The following is a 22,083-nucleotide window of genomic DNA, read 5'->3' as shown; positions in this document are numbered from 1 at the left end:
TTGATGATGTTTCGTTGAATGGTTCGCACGCTGACACACGTTTATGGCCCACCATTGAAATCTGCAGCAATTTGCGTAAGGGTTGCACACTTCTGTCACGTTGAACGGTTTTCTTCAGTTGTCGTCGATCCCGTTGGTGCAGGATCTTTTTCCGGCCGCAGCGATGTCGGAGATTTGATGTTTTACCGGATTCCTGATATTCACGGTACACCAGTGAAATGGTCGTACGGGGAAATCCCCACTTCACCGCTACCTCGGGGATGCTGTGTCCCATAGCTCGTGCGCCGACTATAACACCACGTTCAAACTGGCTTAAATCTTGATAACTTGCCAGTGTAGAAGCCGTAACGGATCTAACAACTGCGCGAGACGCTTGTTGTCTTATATTGGTGTTGCCAACCGCAGTGCCATGTTCTGCCTGTTTACATATCTCTGAATACACATACCTATACCAGTTTCTTTGGCGCTTCAGTGTATGACAGCTAGACGAATCCACCAGACCAATCCGCCAACAACGAAGGTGATAATGCAACAGGCGTGTGCACCTGTGACGTGGCACTATGGTGTTCCCCTACCGCAGCTGTGACAGTCTCGAAACGCAACAACTGTGCGGTCACGCGCCGTCTTAGGGTGGGTGTTCGGTTTTCACTTGACTACCCCTTACACTTTTGTCATGGGATAGGGGTATGCACATATACAGATGGCGGTAGTATTGCGTACACAAGGTATGAGAGGGCATTGCATTGGTGGAGCTGTCGTTTGAACACAGGTGATTATGGCAGCGCGACGGGAATTAATGAGACTTCGAACGCGTAATGGTGACGCATAGGATATACCATTTTGGAGATTGTTAGGGAATTCAATATTTCAGTCATTACCTCTCACCATCGACAACGCAGTGGCCGACGGCCTTCACCTAACGACCGAAATCTGCAGAGTTTGGGTAGAGTTGTCAATACTAACAGACAATGAATATTGGGTGAAATAACAGCAGAAATCAAATTGTGACGTGGGACGAACGTATCCTTTAGCACAGTACAGCGAACGACCGACGCTGGTGCCTTTGCTGACAGCACTACATCGCCCGCAGCGCTTCTCCTAGCCAACCACGGTGGTTGGACCCTAGACGACTGGAAAACCTGGTAAACTGTGGCCTGGTCAGATGAGTCCTGGTTTCAGTTGGTAAGAGCTGATGGTAAGTTTCGAATGTGGCGCAGACCCCACGAAGTCTGGGACTTAGGTTGTCAACGAGGCACTTTGCCAGCTGGTGGTGGCTCCATAATGGTGTGGGCTGCGTTTGCATGGAATGGACTGGGTCCTCTGGTCCAAATGAACCGGTCATTAACTGGAAATGGTTGTGTTCGTCTAGTTCGAGACCATTTGCAGGCGTTCATGGACTTCACGTTCACAACAACGATGAAATTTTTATGGATGACAATGCGCCATTTGTCTGGGCCACTATTATTTGTGATTGGTTTGAAGAATATTCTGGGCAATTCGAGCAAATGGTCTGCCCATACATAACACATCTATGAGATATAATCGAGAGGTCAGTTCGTGCACAAAATCCTGCATCTCTAACACTTTCGCAGCTATGGGCGGCTATAGAGATAGCATGGCTCAGTGTTTCTGCAGGGGACTTCCAACGACTTGTTAAGTCCACGCCACGTCGAGTTACTGTACTACGTCGGGAGAAAGGAGGTCTCACAATATACAGGGCGAGTGAAAAGACCTTGGACACCTTCATAAGTTCGAAGATTAAAGGGGAAATTGAAATGTGATGATGGGAACATAGGTTTGGCGTGGGGCCGCAACTTCTGGAGTGAATGTCATCCTTGGCCGCCATCTTGAAATTCGCCATTTTGGATTAGAGTCATTTTTTTAAAAATTGGAACGGAGGTGTATGACGCATCAAATAACACTCGCTTGAGCTCTGGAATTTAGTGGTGTAATTTGTTTTTGTCTATCTTGTACAGTTTAGTGGTTATTAATGTTCAAAGTTGGGAAATTATCTTCATACCGACTGCTACAACACATGTTCTACGTGTTGTCCATCCCAAGACATGAGTCGGTATCAAGGTAACTTTGAACATTAATAACCTCTAAACTGTACAAGATAGACAGATTACGCCACTAAATTCCAGAGCTCAAGAGAGTGTTATTTGATGTGTCATACACTCCCCTTCCCATTAAAAATAATGACTCTAAGCCAAAATGGCGGATTTCTAGATGGCAGCCATGAATGACATTCACTCCAAAAGTTGCGGCCCTACATCAAACCTATGTTCCCATCACCACATTTCAATTTTCCCTTTAATCTTCCAACTTATGAAGGTGTCCAAGGACTTTTGACTCGCCCTGTATTTGGAGGCACCCCATGACTTTTGTCTCCTTAATGTATTTAAAACTAAGCCTGCTCTGTCACTTTAACTGAAAAACTTTTATGTAAGTCTGTACAGTTATTACTGTTGCTGGCTGTGCGGTAAGTGCTGCCTAAAGCAAAACAAATAAGAACAAGAAGAGAGTACCCGGGGAAGGCCTTGACGGCGGCGAGCGCGGCGGAGGCGGCGACGGCGTATCTGGAGGCGGTGCTGGGGGCGAGGCAGGCGGCGCGCTGCAGGCACTCGTGTCCGCCCCCGGGGGCCGCCTCCCCGGACAGGAAGGCCAGCGCCAGCGCCAGCTCCGCCTCCGTGACGCCTCCGTCGGGGGCGGTGGCCGCGCGCCCGTAGTGGTGCTTGCCCAGCAGCCCGAACGAGAAGATGCCCGCGCCGAAGAGCAGCGCCTTCAGCACCAGCAGGATCAGCAGGTTGGTCAGGTTGAGGCTCAGCACCTGCGCACCGAGCCGCCACCGTCACCTCTCGCAGACAGTGGCCGCGTGGGGATCGCAGGGCAGCGAGTCCCTCCAAAAATACACTACTGGCCGTTAAAATTGCTACACCACAAAGATGACGCGCTACAGTAGCGAAATTTAACCGACAGGAAGAAGATGCCGTGACATGCAAATGATTAGCTTTTCACAGCATTCACACAAGGTTGGCGCCAGTGGCGACACCTACAACGTGCCGACGTGAGGAAAGTTTCCAACCGATTTCTCGTACACAAACACCAGTTGACCGGCGTTGCCTGGTGAAACGTTCTTGTGATACCCCGTGTAAGGAGGAGAAATGCGTACCATCACGTTTCCGACTTTGATAGAGGTCGGATTGTAGCCTATCGCCATTGCGGTTTATCGTATCGCGACATTGCTGCTCGCGTTGGTCGAGATCCAATGACTGTTAGCAGAATATGGAATCGGTGGGTTCAGGAGGGTAATACGGTACTTCGTGCTGGATCCCAACAGCATCGTATCACTAGCAGTCGAGATGATCCGCATGGCTGTAACGGATCGTGCTGCCACGTCTCGAACCCTGAGTAAACAGATGGGTACGTTTGCAAGACGACAACCATCTGCAGGAACAGTTCGACGACGTTTGCAGCAGCATGGACTAGCAGCTCGGAGACCACGGCTGCGGTTACCCTAGACGCTGCATCACAGACAGGAGCGCCTGCGATGGTGTACTCGACGACGAACGTGGGTGCACGAATGGTAAAACGTCATTTTTTCGGATGAACCTAGGTTCTGTTTACAGCATCGTGATGGTCGCATCCGTGTTAGACGACATCGCGGTGAACGCACATTGGAAGGGTGTATTCGTCATCGCCATACTGGCGTATCACCCGTTGTGATGGTATGGTGTGCCATTGGTTACACCTCTCGGTCACCTCTTGTTCGCATTGGCGGAACTTTGAACAGTGGACGCTTCATTTCAGATGTGTTACGACCCGTGGCTCTACCCTCCATTCGATCCCTGCGAAACCCTACATGTCAACAGGATAATGCACGACCGCATGTTGCAGGTCCTGTACGGGCCTTTCTGGATACAGAAAATGTTCGACTGCTGCCCTGGTAGCACATTCTGCAGATCTCTCACCAGTTCAAAACATCTGGTCAATGGTGGCCGAGCAACTGGCTCGTCACAATACGCCAGTCACTACTCTTGATCAACTGTGGTATCGTGTTGAAGCTGCATGGTCAGCTGTACCTGTACGCACTATCCGAGCTCTGTTTGACTCAATGCCCATGTGTATCAAGGCCCTTATTACGGTCAGAGGTGGTTGTTGTGGGTACTGATTTCTCACAATCTATGCACCTAAATTGAAAATGTAATCACATGTCAGTTTTAGTATATTTGTCCAATGATTACCCGTTTATCATCTGCATTTCTTCTTAGTGTAACAATTTTAATGACCAGTAGTGTATTACGAGGGCTGTTCAGTAGGTAATGCAACACTTTTCTTTCTCGGGCAGTTTTGGTTGAAAAATGTGCGGAATGTCGTGTGCGACGTCGTGGATTATTGCCGCTTCGGCTCCTATAGTTTCATGAACTTGCGAAAGGTGGCGGGGCTCAAAGTAGCCTTCAAAATGGCGTCTGCAATGGTGTTGCGTTCCAGGCGGAGAGATGGCATTGAGTTTCTTTTGCCGGAAAACCAGGGCACCGCGCGTAATCGCAAGTGCTTGCAGAATGTCTACGGAGACCTGACAGTGAGGGAAAGCACGATGAGTAGTTCGGCGAGGAGTTTGGGTCATCCTAGCGAGGAGGTCGCTGAATCCTGACCAGTCTCTGCCATACTGGCCGGATGCACACACCTGTGACTCCCGCAGTTTTGGAACCTGTGGCCGAGCGGTTCTAGGCGCTTCAGTCCAGAAACCCGCTGCTGCTACGGTCGCAGGTTCGAATCCTACCACGGGCATGGATCTCCGTGATGTCCTTAGGTTAGTTAGGTTTAAGTAGTTCTAAGTTCTAGGGGACTGATGACCTCAGATGTTAAGTCCAATAGTGCTTCGAGCCAATACAACCATTTTTGAATTTTGGAACGTGCGGACACTCTCATTCGAGGTGAATCGACGGGTCACAGTCAAACAACTCGTTGTACAACTGGACGTCTCTGTTGGTAGCCCTGACACACTCGTTCACCAGTTGGAGTACACAAAGGTGTGTACTGGATTCTCAGCGAGAGAACATAAAAAGCAACGAAGTACCATTTGTGCGAAATTGCTTGCGTGTTATGAGTCTCGCTGTGACAGTTTTTGTCGAACATCATCGCAGCCAATTAAACATGGGTTGATCACTTCCGACCGGAGATAAAATGGCGATCCCAGATTGGCGCCACACCACCTCCCCTCCGAAGAAAAAATTCAAAGCCGCACCCTCAGCCAGTGAAGTCACGGCAACCGTCTCCTGGTGCTCTAAATGGGCTTTTGTTGCTGTTGTGGTCTTCAGTCCAGTGACTGATGCAGCTCTCCACGCTACTCTATCCTGTGCAAGTTTCTTCATCTCTCAGTACTTACTGCAGCCTACATCCTTCCCAATCTGCTTAGTGTATTCATCTCTTGGTCTCCCTCTACGATTTTTACCCTCCACGCTGCCCTCCAATACTAAATTGGTGATCCCTTGATGCCTCAGAATGTGTCCTACCAACCGATCCCTTCTTCTGGTCAAGTAGGGCCACAAATTCCTCGTCTCCCCAATTCCATTCAGTATCTCCTCATTAGTTACCTGATCTACCCATCTAATCTTCAATATTATTCTGTAGCACCACATTTCGAAAGCTTCTATTATCTTTTTGTCTACACTATTGATGGTCCATGTTTCACTTCCATACATGGCTACACTGCATACAAACACTTTCAGAAACGACTTCCTGACACTTAAATCTATACTCGATGTTAACAAATCTCTCTTCTTCAGAAACGCTTTCCTCACCATTGCCAGTCTGCATTTTATATCCTCTCTACTTCGACCATAATCAGTTATTTTGCTCCCCAAATAGCAAAACTCATTTACTATTTTACCCGATTTAATTCGACTACTCCCATTATCCTCGTTTTGCTTTTGTTGATGTTCATCTTCTTTCAAGACACTGTCCATTCCGTTCAACTGCTCTTCCAAGTCCTTTGCTGTCTCTGATAGAATTGCAGTGTCATCAGCAAACCTTAAAGTTTTTATTTCTTCTCCATGCATTTTAATTCCTACTCCGAATTTTTCTTTTGTTTCCTTTACTGCTTGCTCAATATACAGATTGAATAACATCGGGGAGAGGCTACAGCCCTGTCTCACTCCCTTCGCAACCACTGCTTCCCTTTCATGTCCCTCGACTCTTATAACCGCCGTCTGGTTTCTGTACAAATTGTAAATAGCCTTCGCTCCCTGTATTTTACTCCTGCCACCTTCAGAATTTGAAAGAGAGTATTCCAGTCAACATTGTCAAAAGCTTTCTCTAAGTCTACAAATGCTAGGAACGTAGGTTTGCCTTTGTTTAAGCCGCAGGGTCAGTATTGCCTCACGTGTTCCAACGTTTCTACGGAATCCAAACTGATCTTCCCTGAGGTCGGCTTCTACCAGTTTTTCCATTCGTTTGTAAACAACTCGCGTTAGTATTTTCCAGCCGTGACTAAAGGTGTTATACTGTTTGATTTCATCCCTCACGGTGCACCCATCAACTGTGAAGTGTATTGTGCTGCCCTCAAGAATTTAAAGTACGGACTACAGCTTGTTCGTCGCCACGAAAATGCAATCGATCTTTTCCTTCTCCGTGACAACGGAAGACCTCACGCAAGTCTGCGCACCTGAGAGGGGCTCACAAACTTCATACGTCTGTTCACTCTTATCAGCCTTACGGACTGTATGTCGCACCTTCCGACCTACATCTGTTTGGACCAATGAAGGATGCACTCCACGGCAAGCAGTACGTGGAAGACGGGGAGGTTATTGATGGAGCAAGACATTGGCTCTGACGTCGACCAGTAGAGTGGTACCGTGCAGGCAAACAGCTGCCCCAGTGAGACGTCGTAAGGCTGTCCCGTCGAACAAGGATTTTGATGAAAAATAGGGTTTTGTAGCCAAAAGAAAGGAGAATAATATGGCGTATTGGAATCCTGAATAAAACAAACCTGTTTTCAGAAATAAGAGTGTTGCATCACTTACTGAACGCCCCTTCTATTTATAAATACGCCGAGTGATCATAACGTCCTGTTACCCTCTGTGCATTATATAGATGGTGCCGAATTGTTGTTTTTTATACATGTTCACGGCTGGTGAATCCACTTACACCGTAGTGGAACGGATCATTATGAGCACTTGGGCTCATGAACGACCCCATACATGAAAAACAATGAAAGATATTCAGCATGATTTCGCTCTAAGGTTTCAGGAACTTCCCTCACCAAAACGAGCACTTTCACGGTGGAAGGAATAGCTCTTTGTACCTGGTTGCATAAAACGTAATTCCCACTTAGGACCACTACTAACGTGACTGGAAACGTTTGTGGAGGCTGTTGCGTCTGTCGAAGTTCCGCCAAAAAATTCCATTAGCAACTGGTCACAGGAACTTGACAGTGCCATAATCGACATTACAAAAACACATGAAGAATGATTGAAGTTAAAGGCTTTAAATCTTCGTTTCTAAATCATTGAGTGATAATGACATGCAAAATAGCGTCATGCTTGTGGACCAAGCTCGATGTCTTTACGACTCTTCCTTCAAGGTGGGAAGTGTTTTTCTTGGATCAGAGTGCAATATATCACATTGGAAAAACGAGTGGCTACACATGGTGATCAGGATAGCTAGGGACAGGTTGAGATGGATAGAGGAGGGGATGGACAGAGTGAGGGGTAGAAGGATATAGTTAGAGGAAGTGGAGCGGAAGACATGGGGGTGTGGAGGAAATGGACAAAGAGAGAGGGAGCAGGAGATGAAGAGACAGAGAGAGTGGCGAGGAGGAGATGGACAGACAGAGGGAGGAAGATGTGCATACAGAGAGGTGGAGGAGGAGGTGTATTCAATGTATGTCTCACTTGCGTATGTGGGTGAAGACGTGGGGAAATGACTAGTCACAATGGAAAGTGTTCTCAGTTGAAATGTTGCATCACTGCTTAGCACACCACAGACATTGTAGCTTGGGGGAGGGGGGGGGTGGCTATTGCCAGAGCATGTGGTCATGTGTGAGGGGCAGTGACCAGTTCGGTGGTGCACGAGGTTCACTTCATCCTGCCTGAGTGACACCACGGCTGGATGGTTGTTTTCAATGACTGCAACTTATTGTCGCTCAGTGGTAACCACTCCTCCCACATCTACATCTACATGATTACTCTGCAATTCACATTTAAGTGCTTGGCAGAGGGTTCATCGAACCACAATCATACGATCTCTCTACCATTCCACTCCCGAACAGGGCGCGGGAAAAACGAACACCTAAACCTTTCTGTTCGAGCTCTGATTTCTCTTATTTTATTTTGATGATCATTCCTACCTATGTAGGTTGGGCTCAACAAAATATTTTTGCATTCGGAAGAGAAAGTTGGTGACTGAAATTTCGTAAATAGATCTCGCCGCGACGAAAAACGTCTTTGCTTTAATGACTTCCATCCCAACTCGCGTATCATATCTGCCACACTCTCTCCCCTATTACGTGATAATAAAAAACGAGCTGCCCTTTTTTGCGCCCTTTCGATGTCCTCCGTCAATCCCACCTGGTAAGGATCCCACACCGCACAGCAATATTCTAACAGTGGACGAACGAGTGTAGTGTAAGCTGTATCTTTAGTGGACTTGTTGCATCTTCTAAGTGTCCTGCAAATGAAACGCAACCTTTGGCTCGCCTTCCCCACAATATTATCTATGTGGTCTTTTCGACTGAAGTTGTTCGTAATTTTAACACCCAGGTACTTAGTTGAATTGACAGCCTTGAGAATTGTACTATTTATCGAGTAATCGAATTCCAACGGATTTCTTTTGGATCTCATGTGGATCACCTCACACTTTTCGTTATTTAGCGTCAACTGCCACCTGCCACACCATACAGCACTCTTTCCTAAATCGCTTTGCAACTGATACTGGTCTTCGGATGACCTTACTAGACGGTAAATTACAGCATCATCTGCGAACAACCTAAGAGAACTGCTCAGATTGTCACCCAGGTCATTTATATAGATCAGGAACAGCAGAGGTCCCAGGATGCTTCCCTGGGGAACATCTGATATCACTTCAGTTTTACTCGATGATTTGCCGTCGATTACTACGAACTGCGACCTTCCTGACAGGAAATCACGAATCCAGTCGCACAACTGAGACGATAGGCCCGCAGCTTGATTAGAAGTCGCTTGTGAGGAACGGTGTCAAAAGCTTTCCGGAATTCTAGAAATACGGAATCAGCTTGAGATCCCCTGTCGATAGCGGCCATTACTTCGTGCGAATAAAGAACTAGCTGCGTTGCACAACGATGTCGCACGGATTTGCCGATTGAGGTATCCCATCGGGCCTGATGCATTCCTCTCAAAAAGTGGAGTGTATTTCCGCTGATCGTCCTTGCTGTACTCGTATTTTCGACAGCATTGGGGGCGCCATGACAAGGATAAATATGAGTTCTGTTGCTGCTCATTTCACTCGCAGGAATTTAAGCTCTCCTCCTAGATTCCTGCCTCACCACACACTAGGAAGTCGCCACATATTCGGAAATGAACAGCCAAATACTTATTTCATCCTTTGTTTCCTGCTCAGAGGGAAACGTAAATAAAATCGAGTACTGCAGAATTTACTTGTGTTACATCCATAAGAAGGTCCCAAAATGTGTTAAAAACACTAAGACAATAAAAAAAACCAACAAATATTAGCACCCACTTTCTACGTCTCTGTAATCCACGTCTTTATCTACTACACTGAGCGAAGACGTGTCATTCGTCTTTTGTGCCGGCTGACTATCATAGGCTCTCTTGAAGGCTTATATTGTTGATGTATCATTAACTGACGTTTAATTATAAGGTTGACGTGTTTGTGATAAATGTTCAATACGCCGTTCCCTTGAAATAGCATGCTAGTAGGCACTGGTGCCTTTGAAACAGTAGATCGTCATAATATACAAGTCAAAATGGCGTCTCCGAAATTGACGAAGATACGAGTACAGCAAAGACCATCAGCATAAAGATACTTGAGGCCCCAAAGTCTACTAGTTCAGCTGCGTGTGACGTAGGGTGTTCGTTCTGAACGCACACAGGCTCCTTTGAGTGTGGATACGTGAGAGTCGTGTCCTACGTGTATTTGTAGAGCGTAGCTCACTGCGATGGATGCGTGTATTATGAAAGGTTAAGTTTGAGTTGTTTGATGACGAGAGAGAGGAGAGGTTGAAACCATGTTCCGGTACATGAATAGGAAAAATGGGGCTGGCGCGCTGCAGGTCCCAATCCGACGGACGGATCACCGTCAAGTGTCACTTGCCCTCTCTTCAGGATACGCTGCGGGAAGTTTGCAGTTTAATCCAGGACACTGGAGCAAAGACTGGAACTTTGTAACACCATCACTCCTTCCCTTGCTGTCCAAATGCCAGTAGTAAAAATTTCATCCAGCACCTGGATTCAAATCAGCACACCTTTGAGTCGAGCTCCACAGAACAGTTAGTTACTTTGTCCTTTTTTATGTTTCAGACTTTAATAGAGATCTTTCACACGTCACACTAAAAAATTAAATCAAATCCTGTTACACATATAACAGCAAAGTAAATTTTAATGTCAGTGACAACCATTTCATTGTCATACCACAAATAATATAATATTTCTGTATTACTTGAAAGATATATAAACTTAAAACTATCCTTGCATAAAATAATGAAACAAATTGACAACTTAATGAAGAATTTGATTTGCAATCCCACTGCTGCTTTTTCATCTGGGTATGTCTTCTCGTATGTATATGGCATTCATCGATTCTTATCACCCATTCGTACCTTGTACATTCCAGCTAACTGGGAAATCTAGGGGTGGGGGTAGGTGTGGGGGTGAGTGTGGGGGGAGATATGTCTTCAAACATACTCCGTAAGAACCTAGAGGAAACTGTCGGTATTTCAGACTACACACGATCTTCAAACGTCCTTTCTGTAAGAAGGTTCAAAAGTCCAGTACTTTCCTCGGGCCATCACTGAACAATTGGGGCACTGTCTCGGCCTCGAAGCAACTTTACTGCACTCGTTTTAGTATGTGGATTGTACATCCCAATTCGGAAGAACACAATCCCTGGTCCAGCGTCGTGTTGTCCCACGCCAAGAAAGAAAGCGATCATTTGTGTGCGCAGACTCCACACTTCTACTGAGGGTCCACATTTGAGGTGATGTTCATCAACGTCCAGAGTTTGGCATTGATGTCATAATGGTGAATCCGTCAAATGAATAGCGTGGAGTTTGGACTGGGTCACATTTTAACCACTAACCATTAGGTAAGACATTTCGCGTGTCTCTGTGTCTAAGGAAACATGGTGCATCGCTCGCCATACCGCATGCCAAATGATATGTGAATGCCTCCTCTCAATAGACTTGCTAAATCGCCCGATCGTTAGTGTCCTGTAGATGTCTCAAGCTGTGGTTGGCGTGGTTTCCATCTGAACATTGCTGTTTTCGATTAAAAAAAAAAGCTCTTGTACGTTGAAGTGATTTCAGTTATCAATAATTTGAAACTTTTGTCCGGTCCATTGAAAAATAATTCATAAATTAAAAAAAATCGAGTTTTTTGGCTCCCACAGTAACGAAGTTGTAGTGACAAGGGCCAACACTTTATAATTTGAAGTCACGGCTCCCACTTCTGTGATTCCTGCTGAAGACCCGCTACTGCTGTGATTCGCAGTACGACCTAAGACCATCAGTCATTTGTTTCTACGACCTATATCCCATTCTGCCTACAGTCTGCTTTCATACTGTTTTACAGTCAATCCGTGTTTCTAGAATCTGTGAAGCGCCATGAGTACTTGAGGGAACAAGTGTCTTTCAGTTAGCAAAAAAAGGGTTGTTACTGAAGCTGTGCATGGAGTATCCGCAAACAGGACTTCCATAAGCTGCTTGTTTTTGAGAGAAAAGTGCTTCGGAAGATCTTCGGTCCGGTTCTGCATGCAGATACAGGGGAATGGAGGATCAGATACAACCGAGAGCTTGAGGAACTATACCAGCAGCCCAACATAGCAGGAACTGTCAAAGCCAAACGAATGCAGTGGGCCGGCCATGTGGCCCGGATGGAGGATCACAGATGGCCTCGGAAACTCCTGGACTTCACACCTACAGGAAAGAGACCGACAGGGAGACCCAAGAAGCGTTGCAGGGATGGACTCCATGAAGATTTAAACCAAGTGTCAATAGATGTGGACCAATGGCGGATAGCAGCAATGGACAGAATACAGTGGAGTCCACTGGGCCTCATCACCTAGTAGTAGTAGTAGTAGTAGTAGTAGTAGTATTGAAGCTGTGCAGTGTCGAATTTCGGAAAAAGATGCTCGAAAACCTTTCGCTATTTTACAATCTACATTGTCGATGATTTTAAAAAGTAAAGATCGTTCGATCGGAAGACAGGTACAAAAAGGAAAAGGTCAGGCCACGGAGAATTTCCCCGTCTTGAGAAGTGCTTGCTAAAGTGAATAAATCAGTGTAGAGGACAAATGTTCCCGGGAGTGGCTTCATGGCGCAGGAAAAATCCAAGTCTTTTGCGCAGTCTCTGTGGACTGAAAGAATTCCGGCAAGTGAGAGGAGGCTCTCAAATTTTAAAAATTGTCATTCCGCCACCTTAAAAAAATCTGCGTAGGGAGGGTCAGCGTGGACAATTTCCTTTGTGTTGAATGGTTTGACGAACTAACACAACTTTTGAGTGGCAACGGCCTACGCAACATATTCAACACAGAGGAAACCGAGCATTTTTTATAAATGTCCTCCAGATCGCATTATAGCATTCAAAGACGAAAAGTATCACTGAGGAAAAGTGAGCGAGGGCGGAGTTACTGTCCTTCCAGCGTTGAAGGACAGTAAGGTGGATACCGAATCGAACATATTGTTTGAGTTTGTCTTATAGGTTTAATTATCCGCTGGTCAGTGGCGAACACATCTGCTTGAAATCGGTTAAATAATAAAGACAAGTCCTTTCCTTCCGCCATCTTCTTTGTTTAGTAGATATAACCGGGGTGTGGTGCATTATCCTGCTGGAATTTGAACTTTGCGCCATTTTTCTGGGGGAAAATTCAAACTTCGAACCAAAATCCACCATCTTGTTTGACGTCATCATTCGTTTCATTCCGTATTTCTTTCAGTTACCTTGAGTACTATACTGTAGCAGCTCTTCCTATGTATGGCCAAGTTCCATTGAGCTCTGTTATTTGGCAGTGAGACATCATGTGAAAGTTACTTTCGTCCTTAAGTTTTGCACATCTATTTACATTGTTTGCTTGGCCGAGCAGGATAGTAGAGCTATCTAACGTGCCTTAAGTCACGGAATTCGCCTGCTTGAAGCGACACAATTATCGCCATGGACGACTTCTGGAGAACCACAGACTGCGGCATGACGACCTGTGTCGCGGCGTTCCTTGATGCGACAGCAGCACTGGACACAGGAGTCGTGTTTTCTGAGGGTTCATGGCTGCGGCTGGAGCATCACGACGTACGTTACTGTGTATGGAGGCTCTGAACAGAACGAACTTTGCAAAGTTGCAACCGTCATTCTCATCTACATCTACGTCTACATCCATACTCCGCAAGCCACCTGACGGTGTGTGGCGGAGGGTACCTTGAGTACCTCTATCGGTTCTCCCTTCTATTCCAGTCTCGTATTGTTCGTGGAAAGAAGGATTGTCGGTATGCCTCCGTGTGGGCTCTAATCTCTCTGATTTTATCCTCACGGTCTCTTCGCGATATATACGTAGGAGGGAGCAATATACTGCTTGACTCCTCGGCGAAGGTATGTTCTCGAAACTTCAACAAAAGCCCGTACCGAGCTACTGAGCGTCTCTCCTGCAGAGTCTTCCACTAGAGTTTATCTATCATCTCCGTAACACTTTCGCGATTACTAAATGATCCTGTAACGAAGCGCGCTGCTCTCCGTTGGATCTTCTCTCTCTCTTCTATCAACCCTATCTGGTACGGATCCCACACTGTTGAGCAGTATTCAAGCAGTGGGCAAACAAGCGTACTGTAACCTACTTCCTTCGTTTTCGGATTGCATTTCCTTAGGATTCTTCCAATGAATCTCAGTGTGGCATCTGCTTTACCGACCATCAAATTTATATGATCATTCCATTTTAAATCACTCCTAATGCGTACTTCCAGATACTTTATGGAATTAACTGCTTCCAGTTGCTGACCTGCTATATTGTAGCGAAATGAGAGGGATCTTTCTTTCTATGCATTCGCAACACATTATACTTGTCTACATTCAGAATCAATTGCCACTTCCTGCACCATGCGTCAATTCGTTGCAGATCCTCCTGCATCTCAGTACAATTTTCCATTGTTACAACCTCTCGATATACTACAGCATCATCCGCAAAAAGCCTCAGTGAACTTCCGATGTTATCCACAAGGTCATTTGTGTATACTGTGAATAGCAACTGTCCTACGACACTCTCCTGCGGCACACCTGAAATCACTCTTACTTCGGAAGACTTCTCTCCATTGAGAATGACATGCTGCGTTCTGTTATCTAGGAACACCTCAATCCAATCACACAATTGGTCTGATAGTCCACATGCTCTTACTTTGTTCATTAAACGACTGTGGGGAACTGTATCGAAAGCCTTGCGGAAGTCAAGAAACACGGCATCTACCTGTGAACCCGTGTCTATGGCCCTCTGAGTCTCGTGGACGAATACCGCGAGCTGGGTTTCACACGATCGTCTTTTTCGAAACCCCTGCCGATTCCTACAGAGTAGATTTCTAGTCTCCAGAAAAGTCATTATACTCGAACATAATACGTGTTCCAAAATTCTACAACTGATCGACGTTAGAGATATAGGTCTATAGTTATGCACATCTGTTCGACGTGCCTTCTTGAAGAGGTGAAGAGGCTGGCGTGACGGTACATCTAATATCAGCCAAAGATCGTGGTGCCACAGCACATTCGGCAACACACATCGGTATCACAGAGATTAGTGATATCTCGCTGCAATCCGCAATGACGAATGGGTGAGGCTGAAGAGGACACGGCCCCTCTCTCAGCAGAGCAGTGCTCTCCCACTGAGGTCAATGTAGAGCCGAGCCTGGAAGCGCTCTGTCCCAGTTCGTGACCTCAGGGTGAAGCAGTTAACATCATCGAGTAGTACGGAGGAGTTATTCAGAGCGAATATTTTGTGTCGCCAGTGTACGGGACAGTGCTCGAGACTTATGAATTAACTAATGTTTTTCCACAAATGACTTTTAACTGAGAAAAGATTTATTATTATATTGTGAAACAACAACAATGTTTTATTATTTTATAACCAGTTTCTTGCAAATAATAACCACATAACAAAAGGTAATACCACTGAGAGAGTGTATTGGCTTTGTATTGTCTGTGTAATTCTTCCTTCTTATGTTCTTCTTCTCTATGTTGTATGAAGCGTATGAGATCGAAGATAAACTGAGGTCTGTTCTTTTAAATATTGTAAAAGGTCATAAGTGGTCAAAGGAAAAATATAACGTAAAATTTACTAAATGGAATTCTACTGTACCGACTTTTATTTATAACTAAATAACCAACTATGAATGTTTTAAGTTTTGTGCCCGCAACAGTCCAGACTGTGCTTTGTTTGTCGCCATTACGTGAGCGTATGGAGCGGCAATTTTAAACTGCAAAAATAATCAGACACTAATTCTTTCGATCGATATTACAATGTTGTAACTTCGAGGACAAGAAGCCACAGGAATTCATTATTTTTCTATTGTAAAAGTGAAGATAACGTACAGTAGAACAATCTTAGACTTTACATAATGAAATATTTTTATGGCTAGTGCATAAGATTAATTATTCCAAAACTAATTGATCAGTAACTTTAAATAGAAATATTTACGACACCAGTGTTGTTATGGGTAGAGGTGGTGGTGTGATATATTAGTTTTTTGGTATGCATCAAACAACTAATATATCATTTTAATGTCAAGTATGGAATTATTGAAACTCGTAGTCGGGCTCAGCAGCACATAAATAAGAATTATCAGAGTTTATTTCTTTCTTTCAAATAATACTGTTATTCTTGCTGCTACATTTTCATATGTTTTACAACAACACTTACACACCAAAACAACATTAAATAGAACTCCAAAGTTCAAAATGGCTCTGAGCACTATGTGACTTAAGTTCTGAGGTCATCAGTCGCCTAGAACTTAGAACTAATTAAACCTGACTAACCTAAGGACATCACACACATCCATGCCCGAGGCAGGATTCGAACCTGCGACCGTAGCGGTCGCTGCGCTCCAGACCGTAGCGCCTAGAACTCCAAAGTACCCATTACAAAGAGAACAGTTTGTTAATTAGTGCATGAAATGATGGTTCAATAATCAGTGACAGATGTAAATTATGAAGCACTTTTGTGGCAAAGGATTATATCAAGTTAAGTAAATGTTTTTATCATTCACATAAGAAAGTGAACTAGATGTTGTAGTTCCAATGAGACATCTCCCAGAGCAATCAAAGAACCCACAGTTGTGGCCACACCACTGTAGTTCCGTCAGGTTATAATAGTAAAGGGGTACGCAGCACCACTGTCTATTACTGTCATAGCTTCTAATGTGGAAAGCAACCGTTACGTTTCTGAGATGTCACGGCCGGTGGCTATGCCCAGTATTCGAGAGTTACCTGACGTTTTGTATGAACGAGAGCGCATTTTCCCCTTGACTTACCTCTAATCAGAAGGTGTTCAACTGCTGCCCTGGCGAGCGTGTTTTCGAGGCCTCTTACACACTGAAAACAACTGTTGGTGGTTTGCCGAGAGACTGGCATTCCACCACTCACCAGCCACAACGACTGCTGAACACTGGCACAGAACTGAAATGTCACGCACTGAGTTACCCTTGTCTTTCACCCAAGCTCGGCTCGACCCGATTCCCAACTGTATAACAATCGTTGTTGCTGCCGGAGGTGGCATATCCATGGACTAAACTCGCACCCTGTGTACCCCAAAATTAACTGCCAATTTAAGAACAGGTCCTTCCTGCTCTGTTCTATATGCACAAAATTAAGTTTTCCTTATTTACTGAAACTCCCTGGCAGATTAAAACTGTGTTCCGGACCGACACTCGAACTCGCGACCTTTGCCTTTCGCGGGCTAGTGCTCTACAAACTGAGCTACCCAAGCACGACTCACGCCCCGTCCTCACAGCTTTACTTCCGCCAGTACATCGTCTCCTACCTCCCAAACTTTACAGAAGTTCTCCTGCGAACCTTGCAGGACTAGCACTTCTGTTCCGTTCGCAGGAGAGCTTCTGTAAAGTTTGGAATGTAGGAGGCGATGTACTGGCGGAAGTAAAGCTGTGAGGACCGGGCGTGAGTCGTGCTTGGGTAGCTCAGTTGGTAGAGCACTTGCCCGCGAAAGGCAAAGGTCGCGAGTTCGAGTCTCGGTCCGGCACACAGTTTTAATCTGCAGGAAGTTTCATATCAGCGCGCAATACGCAGCAGAGTGAAAATCTCATTCTGGAAACTTCCTTATTTACTGTCGGTCCTGGTGTTGCAATATTAGTGAGCATAGTGTGGTTGAGCCATATACAGGGTGTCCCTCCTAAGAGTCGTTAGGCTCATTTTCTCTGGCGTTTTGGCAGATATTTTACAGTTTAGGTTTTGTAATATGTAGCTGGAGTCAGCCCAAACAAGTACTGGTACGGACGCCCTTAATGTGGCGGCCTGACGCCCATTGTCGGTGGAAAGCATCTATTTATTTCTTGTTACGAACAAATTGATTTTTAAAGGTGAATATTTTGCGTGCGCATTCGACAGAGCAGTCTAGTGCGATATTCGCGTTATCGTTATGTACGAGGCGTGTTTATTAAGTAAGTACCGTTTTGAAATTAAAAAAAGACGTGCTAAGATATCTCAATAATTTTATTTTTACATGAAAGCCTGTACCTTAATCTACGCACTGACGCCATTACAGTGTGATTCTTCCTTGTTTACGTTGTGTGCCGAGTGTTTAAGATGCCTCCGATAATCGTGAGTCCCGCCGACTGTGAAGTACGGGCTGTAATAAGATTTCTTAGTGCTAAAGGCCTAAAAGCGATCGATATTCATCGTGAGATCTGTGCAGTTTACGGAGGAAACATTACGAGTGATGGAATAGTAAGAAAGTGTGTGAGAGCATTTAAAGATGGCCGCACAAATGTGCATGAAGAACAACGGAGTGGGCGTCCTTCAGTCGTTAATGAAAGTTTGGTGCAGGAAGTGGATAATAAGGTGACAGAAAACAGACGCTTTACCATTTCCTCCTTGCGGGATGACTTTCCTAACGTTTCTCGTAGTGTTTTGTATGGCATTGTGAGCGAGCGCTTGAATTAACGAAAATTGTGCGTACGTTGGGTATCGAAAATGTTGACGGATGTGCACAAAACCAAACGTTTAGACAGTGCATTGACTTTTCTCGAGCGGAACCACAACGACGGTGATGATTTCTTAAGCCAAATTCTTACGGGCGATGAAACATGGGTGGCCTACGTCACACCAGAATCAAAGCAACAGTCCATGGAAGTTAAGCAAGGGCATCGTTTTGCTGCAAGACGATGCACGTCCGCATGTGGCGAATCAGACCAAAGATCTCATCACATCTTTTCGATGGGAAACTCTAGATCATCCTCCGTACAGCCCCGATCTTGCGCCCAGTGACTACCATCTGTTCCTGCTCTTGAAGAAACACCTGAGCGGTCAGCGTCTTCAAGACGATGACGAAGTCAAAACAGTGATGACGCAGTGGTTGACAAGTCAGGCAGTAGACTTCTATGAGGAGGGTATTCAAAAACTGGTACAACTTTATGACAAGTGCCTCAATATTGACGGAAATTATGTAGAAAAGTAGATTAAGGTACAGGCTTTCATGTAAAAATAAAATTATTGAGATATCTTAGCACGTCTTTTTTTAATTTCAAAACGGTACTTACTTAAAAAAAAACACGCCACGTATTAACAGGGACAGTAGAAGTCGAAGAATAAGCAGCGCTCAAGAGAGCCAGCACCGCCCACGTCCATCTGTCTGCTGTTGTGATGCGACAGCGCTGCTGACTCGCTGGTGGAGTACTGGTCATTCTTCTTGTTTCACTGTCACTGTTAATACGTCACGCGAATATCGCACTAGGCTAATTTGGGACCGCTCTATCGAATGGGCACATAAAATATTCCCCTTTAAAAATAATTTCGTTTGTAACGGGAAACAAACCAATGCTTTCTGTCGACACTGGGAATCACATGAAAGATGTGATGCGCAGTGTTTGGGCCCAGCGCAGCTGCACACTGCAACACTCACCGTCCCAACATCGGTCTGAACATCAGAGGAAATCCGTCAGACGACACTCAGGAGGGACGCGGTCAGATACCAATGTACCTTTTTACGTGTATACACCATCAGAGGTACGAAACACAAATGATTTAGAGTTGCAGCTCTCTGCCACAGACAGAATAGCAACCAGAGAGCATTAGTTTGCTTGTGTTTGATATTGTTACTAAGCCAAGTAGGGTACATAAAGGGCATAAACAGAGTCAGTTTCTGGCTGATCGCTGTGAAACACATGGAGATGCAGCATACAGAATGTTGCGGGGCTCCACTGCCAGTTCTAGTACAGCAGGTGCGAATCTGAAGGGGTAACAACAATGTGTTTGGTGCACAACATGGCGGCGGTCCATTTCGGCCATTAAATGTGGTCGACTGGAGCCTTGATGAAAAGTATGCTTGCCCTCCCATTCTGGTGCAGTCCTACATCAGGCAACTGTAACACCACTCAAACCTGATACTGAACCATTTGACCATTCGGGCAAATGGAGACTAATAATGAGGAATGATTACAGGTGATGACCAGTGTTAACTGAGGGAACTCTGACAGCATAATGGTATGTCATGAACATTCTGCATCCTCAAAGGTGACCTGTCATGAGAGATAATACTGGTGCCATTTTACAACAGCACAATGCTTGTCCACCCATGGCAAACGTCTCTACGAAATGCCTGATTTAGTTATAAGTTGGCACAGTGGATAGGCCTTGAAAAACTGAACACAGATCAATCGAGAAAACAGGAAGAAGTTGTGTGGAACAATGAAAAAAATTAGGAAAATATATAAACTGAGAAGTCCATGCGGAAGACAGGCAACGTCAAGGACATTGGGAGTTCAGGAGCGCCGTGGTCTTGTGGTTAGCGTGAACAGCTGCGGAACGAGATGTCCTTGGTTCACGTCTTCCCTTGAGTGAAAATTTTACTTTCTTTATTTTCGCAAAGTTATGATCTGTCCGTTCGTTCATTGACGTCTCTGTTCACTGAAATGAGTTTAGTGTCTGTATTTTGCGACCGCACCGCAAAACCGTGCGATTAGTAGACGAAAGGACGTGCCTCTCCAATGGGAACCGAAAACATTTGATCGCAAGGTCATAGGTCAACCGATACCTCCACAGGAAAACACGTCTGATGTATTCTATACGACACTGGTGACGGCATGTGCGTCACATGACAGCAATATGTTGTCGACCCACCTAACTTGTACACTTGGCGAATCTGTAAAAAGATTCTTCTACCTTGCCCGATTTAGGTTTTCTTGTGGATGTGATAATCACTCCCAAAAAAGTGATGAAAACATAGGAGTTGTCACATAAACTGAAAATAAAAAATCAAATTTTCCGTCGAGGGAAGACTCAAACCAAGGACCTCTCGTTCCGCAGCTGCTCACGCTAACTACGGGACCACGCCGCTCCTGAGCTCACATTACCCTAGATGTTGCTTATCTTGTCCATGGACTACACAGTTTGTATATTTTGCTTATTTTTTTCATAGTTCCACACAACTTCTTCCTGTTTTCTCGATTGATCTGCGTTCAGTTTTTCAAGGCCTATCCACTGTGCCAACTTATAACTAAATCTGAGGGGGGTGCGATGGGGAGGTTCCCTTGTAAGTGTAAGTGTTTCTGTGAGTTCAATGATTGATTTTAGATTGAAAGCTGACTTCTAGCACCGAAGCAGCAGTAGCAGATTGATAAAACCTAAGACACTGGCCTCGTCCCAGACTGACCTGGCTGGTGGAGGCGGTTCGGGCCACGATGCTCCTGGCCACGTCTGCCAGCGCCGCCGCCTCCCTCGCCTCCTCCTTGGGGCGCGCCTCCTCCTCAGCAGACACGTGGTTGTCCACGTGCCCGCCTGCCGCCCACGCGTCTTCGTTTGGCAAGCGCCGCGCCTGCCTCTCGGACGCAGACGTCGACGCCGCCAGCAGCAGCAGCAGCAGCGGGAACATAGCCGGCACGAGGGCCGTGCGCCGGGTCACTCGAACTGCACACGTTGACAAACTGTCACACACCACCCTCATATCTGCTTGGTAAACAGCTGAATCCAGCATGTTGCTCAGGTCATAATTAATGAAAGGAGTGCCACGGATTTCAAAAAAATTGTAAACATGGAAAAATTTACTCTGAGCTAGATACACTACTGGCCATTAAAATTGCTACACCAAGAAGAAATGGAGATGATAAACGGGTATTCATTGGACAAATATATCATACTAGAACTGACATGTGATTACATTTTCACGCACTTTGGGTGCATAGATCCTGAGAAATCAGTACCCAGAACAACCACCTCTGCCCCTAATAACGGCCTTGATGCGCCTGGGCATTCAGTCAAACAGAGCTTTGATGGGGTGTACAGGTACAGCTGCCCACGCAGCTTCAACACGATACCACAGTTCATCAAGAGTAGTGACTGGCGTATAGTGACGAGCCAGTTGCTCGGCCACCATTGACCAGACGTTTTCAATTGCTGAGACATCTGGGGAATGTGCTGGCCAGGGCAGCAGTCCAACATTTCCTGTGTCCACAAAGGCCCGTACAGTACCTGCATGTGGTCGTGCATACCATCACGCCGGGTGATACGCCAGTATGGCGATGACGAATACACGCTTCCAATGTGCGTTCACCACGATGTCGCCAAACACGGATGCGACCATCACGATGCTGTAAACAGAACCTGGATTTATCCGAAAAAATGACGTTTTGCCATTCGTGCACCCAGGTTCGTCGTTGAATACACCATCGCAGGC

The 22,083-nt window shown here is 45.6% G+C and overlaps 1 protein-coding gene across 1 annotated transcript in view; it reads right to left on the bottom strand.

The window, feature by feature from the left end:
- Positions 1 to 21,303, bottom strand: part of LOC124717338 — a 30,480-nt gene extending 9,177 nt beyond the window's left edge. Inside the window, exons 1-2 of the mRNA XM_047244168.1 lie at positions 21,064 to 21,303; positions 2,529 to 2,830 (exon numbers count right to left, since the gene is read on the bottom strand). Of these exons, the coding sequence (XP_047100124.1) occupies positions 2,529 to 2,830; positions 21,064 to 21,282 (521 nt within the window). The 5' untranslated portion in view covers positions 21,283 to 21,303. The remainder of the gene's footprint in view (positions 1 to 2,528; positions 2,831 to 21,063) is intronic.
- Positions 21,304 to 22,083: the final 780 nt, after the last annotated feature.

Source organism: Schistocerca piceifrons, chromosome 9, assembly GCF_021461385.2.
Source record: "Schistocerca piceifrons isolate TAMUIC-IGC-003096 chromosome 9, iqSchPice1.1, whole genome shotgun sequence".
Taxonomy (NCBI): Eukaryota; Metazoa; Arthropoda; class Insecta; order Orthoptera; family Acrididae; genus Schistocerca; species Schistocerca piceifrons.
Note: the sequence above shows the minus strand (reverse complement) of the source record. Positions and strands in the feature narration are given on the sequence as shown.